Source organism: Physella acuta, unplaced genomic scaffold (genome assembly GCF_028476545.2).
Source record: "Physella acuta isolate Inbredline_101_S28 unplaced genomic scaffold, ASM2847654v3 ptg000890l, whole genome shotgun sequence".
NCBI lineage: Eukaryota > Metazoa > Mollusca > Gastropoda > Physidae > Physella > Physella acuta.
In genome coordinates, this window is record NW_026732407.1 from 908,055 (window position 1) to 922,957 (window position 14,903).

Here is a 14,903-nt window from a genome sequence, read left to right on the forward strand (position 1 = left end):
CACAGTCGCATAATTAATCACTCTAATTGACTTGATTGGGATCTGAGTCATAAGTCATCTCGATCATAAGTCAACACATAAATAAAACAGAAATGAAATGGGAAGCTACTCTGGTTAACTCCAAAACAACAACAAAAAAGGGAGAGAAAAGAAGAAAAAAAAACCCATTGACAACTTGATTACCCCCCTTTCGTTTAAGATGGACGGAGCCAGACTGATATTATAGGTATTGCTTTTCCTTAATTGGGGCTACATTTCCCCATTAATTAAGGGCCATTTTACGCCAAACTGTTATTTGCCTTTGTAATTTTAAGCAAAGCCCTGGATACAGCCTCTTTGTAAGCCAACCAGGGGACATTATCCACTGGAAGAAAAGGGGGGATTTAGGAGGACAAGCTGATTAGCTTTCACAGGGGATTAAATATTTGGATCTAGTTTAACGTTGCAACACCTCACTGTACACGAGGCCTGGTCTGCTCTCTTGTAGAGAATGATAAAATCCGTGACCTTGACCCTGGTTATCACATAGACCTTGACCGATATCGTGTGACCTCAGATATAAATAGACCTGTCTCAAGTAGCCGAGATGCAGTGGTTGTCTCCCCGCCGGTGTGGCCGGAAGCCGCGCCATCTTGACCCTGTAATAAACATCTGCACCAGCTTAAACCCAACCCACACCACGGACAGTGATCCACCAGTGATCCACAAACAACACTACGGACAGTGATCCACCAGTGATCCACAAACAACACTACGGACAGTGATCCACCAAACAACACTACGGACAGTGATCCACCAAACAACACCACGGACAGTGATCCACCAGTGATCCACAAACAACACTACGGACAGTGATCCACCAAACAACACTACGGACAGTGATCCACCAAACAACACTACGGACAGTGATCCACCAAACAACACTACGGACAGTGATCCACCAAACAACACTACGGACAGTGATCCACCAAACAACACTACGGACAGTGATCCACCAAACAACACTACGGACAGTGATCCACCAAACAACACCACGTGACAGTGATCCACCAATGAACTCCGCTCACCTTGTCACGCGCTACCCTTTTGACGAGTCATCATGAATATTGCAGCGCTCCGACGGTACCGAGGCCTGTCGAGGGCAGAAATCTAGAAGAATGCCATTGAATGGCTCTACTCCATGACAAAAACTAAGCGAATGCAATCACTAATTGATGCCGGTCTCTCAGGCGCGCCGCTCGCTGTCGACTGTATCAAAACTCGCAGTTTCATAACTCTGTAACGGAACTCTCGCGATATCTCTGTTACGGAACTCTCGCGATATCTCTTTAACGGAACTCTCGCGATATTTGAAAGAAGCGTGACGAGGAAATGGTCGAGTTTTATAAAAAATGTAACAGCCACGTATGGGACGATTATCGGGAAGATCAGGAAGATGTAAAGGAAAAGTAAGTTTGGTAAGTCTCACAGAAACTAACATTTGGCTAATTAGAAATTAGTCGACATACTGATGCAGCACTAACAGTTTGAGAAATACAAACGTCCTATACTGATGTAGGTACTATAAAAGTCAGCCCCGACATTGACAGAAGATGAATTACTGATTAATTTGTTCCGTTTGACGCAGAAAGTTTTCTATTGTTTGCCAACCGCCATGTTGGGGTCATGCACGTGCACACACACACCTAGCCCCGCCCACTCTCAACACGCCAGCCTCTCGACACATTCTACCACACTACCCCAATCCAACCTCCCACACCCTCCCACCCCACCCCACGAGAGCCTCCCACACCACCCTCTCACACCACCCCACGCCAGCCTCCCACCCCACCCCAAGCCAGCCTCCCACCCCACCCCACGCCAGCCTCCCACACCACCCCGCGCCAGTCTCCCACCCCACCCAACGCCAGCCTCCCACCCCACCCCACACCAGCCTCTCACACCACCCCAAGCCAGCCTCCCACCCCACCCCACGCCAGCCTCCCACACCACCCCACGCCAGTCTCCCACACCACCCCACGCCAGCCTCTCACACCACCCCACCCCACGCCAGCCTCTCACACCACCCCACCCCACGCCAGTCCCCCACCCTCCTCCAGTGTTGTTACAAGACAGTCTGAATGCAAACAACTCAAGCATAGTGACGTCATTAACGCTTTAATTTTTAACAGGTCTCTGGTGGATAGGGTACCTAATCAGACTCTTTGATTAGTTGCACAACAATTGGAGAGCGATTTTAGAAGCCCCACCCCACCCCCTCCATCCGGGTAGAAACTGGCCGATAAAACGTGTGAGACAAAAGCTGTCATTAATGGTTGGGGTTTACAAGAAAACATTTCGGCGAGTGTAGGGGAATAAAAGCCCTCGCGGGGGGGGGGGGGGGGAAATCAACTGGGAGAAAGGGAATAGGGATGGGGGTGGACAGTAATATGCTGGTTGAATGGGGTTGGGGGGGGGCGTCAATTGGCCAGTGCGGGGAGGGTAAGACATCAATCGACCCAGGGGATTATTAGAGGAATCAGGGTGGGGTGCCTCATACACAGCGAGGGAGATATAAATTGATCGAGCGGGGGGCGGGGGAAGAGATATCAATGGACAAGTTATCTAGGATACACTCGGCATTAACAAAACAGGACCCTAAACGACCTTGGCCGACCCCTACGCCCAACAAACTGTTTCTGTTCCCGACAAACGTGCTCTGTGAGCAGACATTTGGCGCCGTTAGAGATGGCGAATCTTACTCACTCGCCGATCGTATGCGGGGTGGGGGGGGGGGGGGGGAAGTAAATAATAACTGATATGTCATCGATAGCCGCGATATTTAAAGGTCGACAAACGACTTTTGGCCACGACAAACGACTTTTGACCTGTACTAATTATCCGAGTAGTAGCGTTCATCGACACCAACCCGCCCTGTGGTACGGCGTGGACCGATACTTTAGCCACCATTACGGTGGTTGCGTTTTAAATAAACCGTGACAAAAGCTTAAATGCGTGAAAATCTAATCTAAAGGTCATACCCACATACACACAAGGTCAGTAGAAAAAACCGACAAGACTGGGGGAGGGGAGGGACGGAAAACTCGTCAGCGAGTTGAGTCCGAGGCCAATAAGCAGACACGGGGTTAATGAGTACACATTTGTTGATGCTCCGTGAGCTACCAAGCCTATCACCGCAGCGAGACGATCGCGCGAATTCATTAGTTAATTTTAATTAGCGATAAGTAGATTACTTCACCATCGACGGCCGATCAATGGCTGTTAGCGCGGCTTTTATCTATTGTTTACCGTCACGTACGTGTTGCATCGCCTGATCTGATTACCGACATGTTGGATTTACGCCTGGTATATTTCAAAGGTCAAGGTCATTGGTTGGAACCCTTTTTTTCACCCCCCCCCCCCCCAAACACTCCAATAGTTTGTCAAAAAAACATTTCATTGATTTATGTATGTCAGACTAATTGGAAGCCACGTTTCCGCTGTTCCGTGTACCTCCCTCCTCCGGCCTGCACGGCTATAAATAACCCGGCTGTTATCTTGCGAGTAACATGGACGTTAAAAACCTGCTCCTTCACAAAAACCGCGTTGTCTTTTGTTAATTAGAAATGAATGGTGGATGTTAGAGACATGTTAATTAGATATTAGCAGACGATCAAACAAAGTCTGGTCTGTCTGTGATGTCATCGAGCAGACAACATGAGTCTGTTGTCTTATCACACGTGGCAACGGCAGGCGGCTTTACGATGTTCGTTCTATACATCAAGATGTTCGTTCTACACATCAGGATGTTCGTTCTACACATCCGGATGTTCGTTCTACACATCAGGATGTTCGTCTTACACATCAGGATGTTGTTCTACACAACAGGATGTTCACTCAGTACATCAGGATGTTCATTTTAAACATGCACCTAGATGTATCAACACCTATCCCTTACAACTACTCGTATCATCACCTATATCAGCTGGATGTATCACCACCTGTCCCCCACAGCTACATGTATCACCACTTGTTTCACGAAATGTATCATCATTGTCCCCTAAAGATACACGTGTCACCACCTATATCAGCTACATATATCACCACCTGTCCCCTTCAGCTACATGTATCACCACCTGTCCCTACAGCTACACTCCTATCAACAGGTGACCGTATCACCACTTAAACCGCCTCTCGTCCCCAAGTGCCACCACTAATCACCTGTTTACCTATCAAAAGCCAGCGAGATCCGGCGATTTCCTCCAATCGATACAATTCTTGATCGAGACGTCCGCAACCCTTTTAATTATTTACCAACTCCTTTAATTTCCGGCCGGCTCTGTCGGTTTGCCGGCACGCGACCCTACACTCATGTTTCCCCGCGTATCAAAATTAAACAAATTAATTTTCAAAGCGAATGGAAGCGTCTCACTTGGAACCTGTCGACACCGTCTCTATCTGTTAACGGTTTTTTTAGGCGCCCAGCATGACGTAACGGCAGCAGAGGTCAAAGTGCGGAGGTCACCCAGTGTATTGACGAGCTGATTATAATATCAGTTGTCTGTTTTAACGGTTCGACTTCCGGTCTGTGGATGGTGGTTGCATGCCGGGAATGAGACACGCCGTCTGTTCAGTTCTATTTCAGGTCCTGTCATGGCGGGAATCACCCAAGCGCCAAGTACAAGGCAGACGTCAGAAAATACTTGCCACAAATTTTTTTAAATGTTTTAATTCCACGAATCTGGCGGAGAAATGCAAAATCCCATTCTAAACTTAAGAAAATTTATTTAATTTTAAGTATCCTTCGTTTTCAGATGTACCACTATTTATTTACACTTTTGATTTTAATACAATGTCGTGTATAATAGCAACCTATTATTTATATTAAAATGTTTAAATCAAAGTTGAAATAATTACCAACACAAAAGACAAAGTAAATGTCTGCTTGAGACCTAAGCTAGTAATTAACTTAAAGAAATGTTTACCCAAAGCCTACACTAAAGTTAGTGAATACAATAAAAGATGTATAGAACTTGTAAGTTTATCGTTCTTTCTCGCGTTAATTCGTGTCTGGTTAGCCAGGGAGAGATAAAAGTTTTCGAACTAAATCAATTGTTGTGAACGGGGTTTCCCATTGATAACAAAAAACATGGCGGCTATTTGTTAGTAGGTCCCGCTTCAAGATTTCAAAATCATCAAACGTTCCAGAAATGCAACAACTGTAAAAACTTTCAACGCTGTTTTGTTCATATGGATGGGAACAAACACATGTGTATGCATTTTTGAATATAGAAGTTTTGTGGCGGTAAGTATATTGATTTTATTTCTTTTGTTGATAGTTTGTCCAAGGCTAGGGGACATTACTCTGACTCAACTCAGTCTTTGCTACGAGACTTAAGATTCCCAGACCTAGATTCTAGATCTAGATCTAGATCTAGATCTAGTCTAGATCTAGATTCTAGAATCTACCAACTAAGATCTACATTGCTTTAATCCAGTTCTAAGAGTATAAGTTCATGAATTAGAATATATTAGATCTAGATCTAGTATTTTAGTGATCTAGAGATCTAGATAAAATATTAAAAATATTAAGAAAAGGATGACGGTAAAAACTAAAACAACAGGAAAATGAGGATGACTTCCAGTCTCACTCAGCCTACGACTTACTTATTAATCGAATCTAGATCTCTAGATCTAGATCTAGATTCTAGATCTAGATATTAGATCTAGATATCTAGAACTTAGACAACAATGTTAATGTTAATAGTATAGACCTAGATCTAGCTAGATTACTGAACTAGACTCTAGTACTGATTACTCAGTGATTACTGTTTAATATTTTAGAAGCAGGCCTAGATCTAGATCTATTAGTTATTAGAAGTAGCTTGTAGATAGATGGCTAGATAGATAGTATTACTAGATCTAGATCTAGATAGAGATAGTAGAATAGATCTAGATCTAGATTCTAGTTGCAGATGGTAGTATGGTAGGCCCTAGATCTAAAATCTAGATCTAGAGAATCTAGTAGATCTAGATTCTAGATCTAGATTAGATCTAGTTTAGGTAAAACCTACCCTAGTTAAGTTTAGTAAGAGCTAGTAAGGCTAACCTGTTTTTAATTTTAAATTAATTTTTTTATATCTAGAATCTAGACTAGATCTACTCTAGCTATTTACTAGATCTAGATCAGTAGCCAGTAGAGTGATTAGAGTAGTAGTAGAGTGTAGTGTAGAGTACTGTAGACTATTGTAGAGTGTAGGTACTAATAACTAGACTGAAACTAAATTAGACTAGAATCTAGGTCTAGATACATTTAGGGCTTACAGACGTATCAGACTACAGTGTTGCAATGAGTAGATCTAGTAATATATAGATTAAATTTAGTTTGAAATTGTTACAGTAGTGCTACTACTTTTCTAAGTAGTAAGTAGTGTAGACTACTAGAAGAGCAAGATGATAGATCTTCATCAAGCTACAATAGAGTTTAGTTAGTAGTTAGCTAGTCATAGTAATAGTACCAAAAGCAGTGTAAGTAGCACAGTAAAAAAAAAGTATTACTAGGCCATCTATTATTGTATTAGGCCCTTTTATTTTTAGCAAGTTAAAGTTTGGTTAAGTACTAGATCTAGTCTTCTAGCAAGTTGCCTAGTAGTAAACTTATACACTAGATCATGTGTATTAGTACTATTAGACTTGTAGGCTAGTCTTGTTAGTCTAGACCAGGGACTATAAAATCTACAATTGATAACTTTCGGCCTTTTAGTATAAGCCTAATTATTAATGAATTACAGGATACAAAAATTAATAAATTGGTCAGAGTCAGTATGGTTACAGTTAGCTGTTAATAGAATTAAGTTTTAGATCTATTGACTACAATTTTTAGTTACAAGTAATGAAAATGAAACTAATAGTTTTGTAATACTTAAGATAATAGATATGGTTAACTGTAAACCAGATATTTTAGTTTTTAAGACAAGCTAAGTAGATAGAAAACTGAACCTTTACAATAAATTAAACCTTTTATAAATATATATATATATATATATATATATATATATATATATATATATATATATATATATATATATATATATATATATTAATATCTCATATTATTTAAATAATTATTTTAATATAATATATGGATAAACTTAATAATTTATTATATTTAAATTCCCTAGGTACTTGGCAAGCAATTTTCTCACACTTTACTGTGGCTATTGGTGCTGATCTTGAACTAAAGGTGAGCTGAATTTTTTTTTTTATAATAAGCCATTTTTCAGCTTAAGCCCAAGTTTGAAATCGATTCAGTGTTCTAATTCTTAAAGAATATGTTGCTACTAAGATTATATACTGTAAGTATTAATATGTATGGCTTGATAGTGGGACTGTCAGACAGTAGCTTTCACATTTCTATCCTAAAAGATAAGAGTTCAGATCCCTGGTTTTAGTCCTGGTATGATGTCCTAAGTCTCATGAGTACCAGCTCTCATGAGTACCTGGCTCAAGATAGGGAAACTAAAGGTGGCTGGGTATATACCTCTGAACACTCTAATTTTACATGCAAATGTCACAGAAACAGGTGAATTTTAATTCATCTGCTATATTGGCTGTCTGTTTTAATCAATGATTAATTTTTTCATATTACAGAAAGTTGTTAAAAATATTATTTATTTAATTTCTAGGTAAATGGAACAGCATGGATGTGGATTTTTAGACACAAGGAAGCTGAATTTAACTTTTAATGAAGTATTTAAATGTTGATTGTCCATGAAAAGAAATATTAATCATATACATTGTAATGCTGTATTGATGCATCTTCTGTTTTAAGTAATTAAAAAACCATCCATTTATGAAATTATTTTCATTTTTTTTTTCAATTTTAAAACTGTAGTTCTGTTTTGTTATTTGAAAACAATGATGAAAGTATACTGAACTGCCATTGAGATATTAATATAAATGCTATTGTTTATAGTTTAATTCTTTCAGAAGCAACTATATTGACATCAAAACTGAATCTTTATTGTACACTAAGTATAAAAGCTTACCCGCAAACCAGTCCATGTCAACAATTTATTGACATTCAAACATTAAATTTTTTTAAAGGTGATTTTTCTTAAATTAAACAGACTACTTTCATATGGGATAAGAAACATTTAATTTTGAAATTGATTGGTTTATTAAATTTTAATGGAGCTGAAACTAAAACACTGGGTACAAATTTATTATTACTTTGTTTCTCAGAAAATTGCAAATTTTGAACATAAGAACTGTAGGAAGTAGGCAATGATGTTAAAATATCTCTTGAAACTTGAAGAAATTGTGGAAGGTTTAGAGATAGAAAACAACATTTCAGAAGATGATGTTTGAAATAATGGTAAAATATCTTTAGCAATTGTCACTGAATAAATATTTTCATTAGACCAATCACATTTAGATATAGAAGAATAAGGTATGTCTTCAGATTTTCTTATCAGCGAAGATCCTGGGTGATTCTCTTTGTTACCATCGGTCAAACGACAAGCCAATTCTGGAAAATTCATTGGGTTCTTTGCCTGGGCAGCTAAATATATTTAAATTAAGTTCATGCAAGGCTTTAGAAACATCAATTGGATAAAACTCTATAATTTCATTAACTTTTTATTAATATCAGCTCCAAAGGAATAATATAAACAAGTTACACATCATCAATAAATCAAATTTGCAGATATTTCCATTTCACCAAACTTTCTCTAAGTCATAATATATATTTTAAATTCATGGCATTTTGTTAGGCTAGATATGTTGACTTTTATTTACCACAATAATCTGATTATATAAATTAGGATTACCCAGCTATCATACATTCTTCTTTTTACTGCCCTCCTTTATGAGGGGGAGGTAAAAATCATCATAAAATGTGTGATGCAATTTACAGATGAACCCTCTCTCTCTCTACCCCTCCCCCTATATATATGTATATCTACATAATCTCTAAAATCATGTTGGTACCTCTACCTGTTTGAATGTTAGGCCCCTTTCCTTCAACTGTTTCTGTGTGGATCTTCTCCATGGGGGTCATCTATAAATGACGTCACGCATTTTTTTGACGATTTTTACCCCCCCCCTCCCCCTACACATCGTCACAAAAAGCCAGACCCCCACCCCCTAAAATGACGTCACACAGTACTAGATTCTAGATCTAAATTACTACAGTTGCCTACACTCTAGATTTAGTTTTTAAGTTCTACAACAAGACTACACTAAACTTCGCTAGATCTAGAATAATCTAGATTCTATATATAAATTGATATTGAACATATTCTAGTCTACCTGTCTTAAAGTAAATAGCCTATTTAGTAATTTAGTAATTAATTCCACTCAACTACACTGTAAAATAAAAGAAACTAGATCTAGAATCTAGATCTAGATCTCTAGACTACTCTTGAGTCTATAAATTAAAAATAAATCCTGTATGTCGTATGTTACTGTCTAAGTCGGAATTTTCAAGAGGGTTTTTTTTAAGTCATAGATCTAGATATAGAATTCTAGATCTAGAAATCTAGACTCTAGATCTAGATCTAGGCTATATATATTTATTAATTAAATTAGGCTTGATTTCAGATTTACGATTGAAATCTTTTAGGCCTATAAATATCATATTTTATATAGATTATAGATGTATTATTATTATACAGGTTGTATTCTAGATCTATCTATATCTATATAAAATATAATATATTTGTGTGTGTGTGTGTTATTTTAAACTTAATTTACTTAAAACAACTTATTGTCGGAGTTTTTTTTATTCCAAAAACGAAAGTTGATTTCATAACTTAAAAAAAATAAATAAAAAATATTCACATTTGGTTTGAAAAAACAAAAAAACGCCAGCTGGCAACTACCGGAGCGAGAACTTGGTAAGCTACTTTAACAACTTACAAGCCCAATAGCTGCGTGTCTGTTCAAAACATCAGCTCATTATTTGTGTGAAAACAAATGGACGGGGAATTTCCGAAGAAACTATGACGTAGTGTCCGCATAAATTATGTTTGGTGGTTTAGTTTAAAACAGTTGTCAGTTTTTTTCTTACGGGAAAACAAAATCAATCATTTACACGTCAGGGGGAGAATTTGTTTTACTTCACACACGCCAAAAATCACCCCCCCCCACCACACACCATCTCCGTCCCTCACAACCCACCCCCACCCCACCCCCCCCCCCCACCCCACCCCCCCCCCAACAGTGAACTGTATACCAACAGAGAATACATTTAGTTAGACCGAAATATAAGAACAGCCATTTTAAAGACGAACAAGTCCAAGAAAACGTGTACTGTCTACACGACAGAAAAAATGTGAGCCAAGTATCAGCTGACAACTGATTGAGAGAGTGTTCAGTTGCAAGTATTTGTCACGATTTTAAAATGTAAATCTAGTCGGTTCATTTTCTGTGGACTCGGCAGTATTTCAGGTACACTCGTTTTTCAGGTTTGTCGCATCCGTACTGTAACTATACAACTATATATATATATATATATATATATATATATATATATATATATATATATATATATATATATATATATATATATATATATATATATATAAAAGGGGTGAAAAACCGCGGACAACATTTAGCGATACATGACGCACTGGCCAGTCACGTAAACCAAAGATCTGGCCAACAGTTTATGATATATGAGCCTCCATTACCCAGGCCAGTGTCGGCGCCAGGCAGTAATTGTGATAATTAGCCGTCAATTAGCCGATAGGTTTCAAGCACGGCGCTACTATATTGTTAATTAAAGGTACATTTTTCAATAACCACAACTCGCTTCCCTACCCTCTCTCTACTGGCACGGACTAAAAACTCGTCTAGAAACTCGTCTAATTAACAGCGAGAAAAAAAAACCAACAACTAAAAACGCTCAGGTTGAAAGTCATTGCCATTGAAATAGTTACCGACACAGTCACAGACCCATGTCTATAATAATGCCGAGTGTATGCAGTTTGTTATCAATCATATACATGCGGCACGGGGTAACATATCTATTTAACATATAGATTAAAGCACATACAACAAATAGGTTACAACAATGTTAACCTTATGTGTCTATATTAATTGCGAATCTGCCATTTTCGACACATACTGATCAAGACATGATGTCGAAACAAAGAAGTGCTAACACTTGTATTACTTCTGGTAAAACAGCTTAAATCTGTAGTCTCAACTATAAACAATTATAACAACATATTTTCGCACAGTATTATTCTACACGCAGACCAGGGTTTTAAGACAGCCCTCACTAGATGTACATAGAGATTGGGACTTTTAAGACAGCCATCACTAGAGATGAGACTTTTAAGACAACCATCACTAAGGATGAGACTTTTAAGACAGACATCACTAGAGATGAGACTTTTAAGACAGTCATCACTAGAGATGAGACTTTAACGACAGTCAACACTAGCTGCCAATAAAGATTGGGACTTTGAGCACAGAAAGAGGAACTGAAGCAAATTAAATTGGAATCACCAGACTCTAGCAGAGGTACTAGTGCGGCACAAAGTTCCTTTCCTGCTCCTATATCGTCTGCCTAATTTTATTGGCGACTGGAGGGGGGGGGGGGAATGGAAAGTAAGGGTGTGGAATTGATACATTATGTGAGAAGGTGATAGGTGTTGGGGGGGGGGGGTGTAATTTGAAATCGGTATTTTATTTCAAGGTAATGAAGTTTGAGTTGGTTTATTGTCAAATTCCCATGTGGCTGGTAGTATTAGAACAAGCCTAGGGAAATACTTGTAACAAGATGTAACGTTATGTAACTGATGTCACTATAGTGACAGTGACGTATCACTAATGTCACAATAGTGACAGAGGCGTGTCACTGCTGACATAAGGTGAGATAATGCTGTATCAGTGACGAGTAAAGTAAGTGATGTAGCAACACGTAGCAAGGGACGTAACAAGACAACTGGTAGACGTGACTTACCTCCCTAAGTAAGTGATGTAGCAACACGTAGCAAGGGACGTAACAAGACAACTGGTAGACGTGACTTACCTCCCTGGTACCAAGATGGCGGATGGTGCAGGGTAGGGTCGCCATGCTGCCCTCGACCACCGTCACGTTGGACTCGCTGTTGACAAACTCCGGCTGTCGAAACGCTGTCGAGTCTTCATAGTCGTAATCTGCCGAGTGACAAGTACAAATGTTACATTGTCGTAATCTGATATATTTACAAGTACAAATGTTACATCAGGTGAGTTACAAGTAAAAAATGTTACATGGTCGTAATCTGAACGAGTTACAATAGACGCAGGAAGTACATATTTTAAAAATGCAAGGACTTCGGGGTGATATATACAGGAGTCCACCACCGGAAGTGGAACTGTTGCCACTTAAGCGAGATGATAGCGTGGTCGGACGGCAGAGCGCATGACCGCTAAATCCAAAGTCGCTAGTTCGAATCCCAGACTTGAGTAAGAAGGACGTTCATGAGCCCATGTTTACCCTAATTTGCATTAAGTTAAAGGCGGCTAATCAAACTATCCCTTCATACGCAGAGGCCACAGAAATAGGTGAACTTTACTTCATAGCCAGGTTTTAAAGCTGTTGTGTTTGGTATCTGTGTTGCTAGAGACAGCAAATTACAAGACATGGGCTACTGTATTTAGTTGTAGATGTTCTTAAGTATTTACTCTTATTCTCGATGTGCTTAAGACATTTGGTCTGACACGTGATGTGCTAAGTGCAATTAGCCATCTAGTTAATGTGCTAAAGACGTTTCCAGCGCGAATGCCGCCTAGAGTGAGCACCAAACGTGATTATCCTTGTAAAACATTTCATCCCCCTATCGAAGGAGACAGACATATTAAAACCCCATTAAACACCCGGGCTTCAGGGGCCCCGGCATAACACCATTACCCGTCAGGGCCGGGGAGACAAAGTGCTGGGGACAAGCGGAACCTTTGACTCATCCCACCCCACCCCATCCCATCCCATGTTTGCTCTTTCTGTTAGACGCCCGTCCTGCCTGACGTGTGCTAGAGGGCTGCCCAGCCAAGCAGAGATCGGGAAAAATACATTTAGATAAGGTGCAAAAACAAGCCTCGGCCGCTCTCGCTCTTAGATCACTCCCTATTGCGCCACTCTACCCTCCCAATTCTCATTAATTTTACATTTCGTTTTTTTTATCCAGTGTAAAAGTCAGACGGATGTGAAAAGATTGGATGTAACAGACAGAGAACATTTAGGCTGATTGGTAAATAGATCTACAGAGAGATACATTACATTCTAAAGTTTAAAGTGCTGTTTTAGTTGAAAATATTGCTCTTTCGTTGTAAACCTTGTTGGGTTAATGTCTCCAAGTGCCGCCTATCACGGCTAGGATGTGTGAAAGTGCCGGCAATCTCAATTTGGATGTGTAAAAGTGCCGGCAATCACGGTTAGGAATCCACGCTTGGATGGTGCCGGTCTAGAAACACTCAAGATGCCTCCTTTTGCTTGAAGCTTTTAGCCGGAGCGGGCAACAAAATGAAGCAACGAATCGAGTCAAAATAACACTCCAGAGACCCAAGAGGTTTCAGATGGCTTAAAACCACAACATTATAATTCAATCACCGGCAATACCACAACGTTAATCAAACCATCAAAGGAGGTTGTTGATTACAATAATTTTTTCACGGGCGGTTTAAATTAAAACTGTCCATGAGATGATGGGGTGGCTGACCTCACGTCACGGTACACGCAAGCCTCTACACGCCACGCAAGTAACCTGACACTCGGAGGATATAGCGGCTCGTTCTTGATGTATTGTTTGGCTCGTGGAGCATAGGGAACAAGTGCTTGCTTGATTAAACAAATGGAAGATGTGCTCACAACAAGAACATTTCTATAGGGTTTAGATCTTTGTTATCCAAGGAGTAGTGGTAGGCTTATAGGTTAGGCTGATGGTGCAGCAATATTAGTGTAAAGGTGTGGTAGTGGGGTGTGGTAGTGTGAAGGTATGGTAGTATGGTGTGGTAGTGTGGTGTGGTAGTGTGGTGTGGTGGTGTTATAGTTGAAGGTATGGTGGTGTGATAGTGTGGTATGGTAGTGTAATGTGGTAGTGTGAAGGTGTGGTAGTGTGGTGTGGTAGTGTGGTGTGGTAGTTTGAAGGTGTGGTAGTGTGGTGTAGTAATGTAAAGGTATGGTAGTGTGGTGTGGTAGTGTGAAGGTGTGGTAGTGTGGTGTAGTAGTGTAAAGGTGTGGTAGTGTGGTGTGGTAGTTTGAAGCTACGACATCGGGTAGATAGACACAGCAGTGCAAGAAAGGCAATACACATCGCGCAATGAATATAGATGCATGTATCAATTAACATACTGGAGCCAGTGCAATTAGGTTATGTGTAATGGAACAGGGGATCAACAAAATTACACGGGCTTATAGAAATCTGGCCGAAAGTATAGCGAGACGTCAGGAGATGCAGGTGAAATAGTTTACTCCAGGTCAAAACCTCCAGAATGTGTTTAACCTGCCTGGAAGAAATGAGCACTCCCCGGCACGTGATGAGCACGGATTAGCGGCGCACGTGACAGGTGCGCATGCTGCATGCGCGGGACGCCCCGATAAAAAAACATAAACAAAACAATGTAAATAAAAATGGCGAGGGCTTTAACTCGTAGGTCGGGGTTCACATTGAGGTAGGTGCGAGCTCCCCGGGGGTGGGGCTGGGGGGTAGTTTCCCCAGGTGGCGCTACAAAAACTAAACCAGCCATTAACTGAAAATGATGTTTTGAAAGTTATTCTTGGTGCCATGAAATGAAAGAAAATATTTTTATAAATACTTTGTCTTTAGGTTCTTGGGGTTCGAATACCTTTCTTAACGTTTTTACGTGGAAATTTATTTGTTTTTTTTTAACACATTTAAAAAAAAAAAAAATTCTCGCCCCACTCCACGTTG

The 14,903-nt window shown here is 39.9% G+C and overlaps 1 protein-coding gene across 4 annotated transcripts in view; it reads right to left on the reverse strand.

Moving 5' to 3' along the window:
- LOC131952800 (kin of IRRE-like protein 1) overlaps positions 1–14,903 on the reverse strand; it is a 106,459-nt gene that overhangs the window by 45,686 nt on the left and 45,870 nt on the right. For all 4 annotated transcript variants that reach the window (XM_059315653.1, XM_059315650.1, XM_059315652.1 and 1 more), the window contains exon 4: positions 12,023–12,150. In XM_059315653.1, the coding sequence (XP_059171636.1) occupies positions 12,023–12,150 (128 nt within the window). The remainder of the gene's footprint in view (positions 1–12,022; positions 12,151–14,903) is intronic.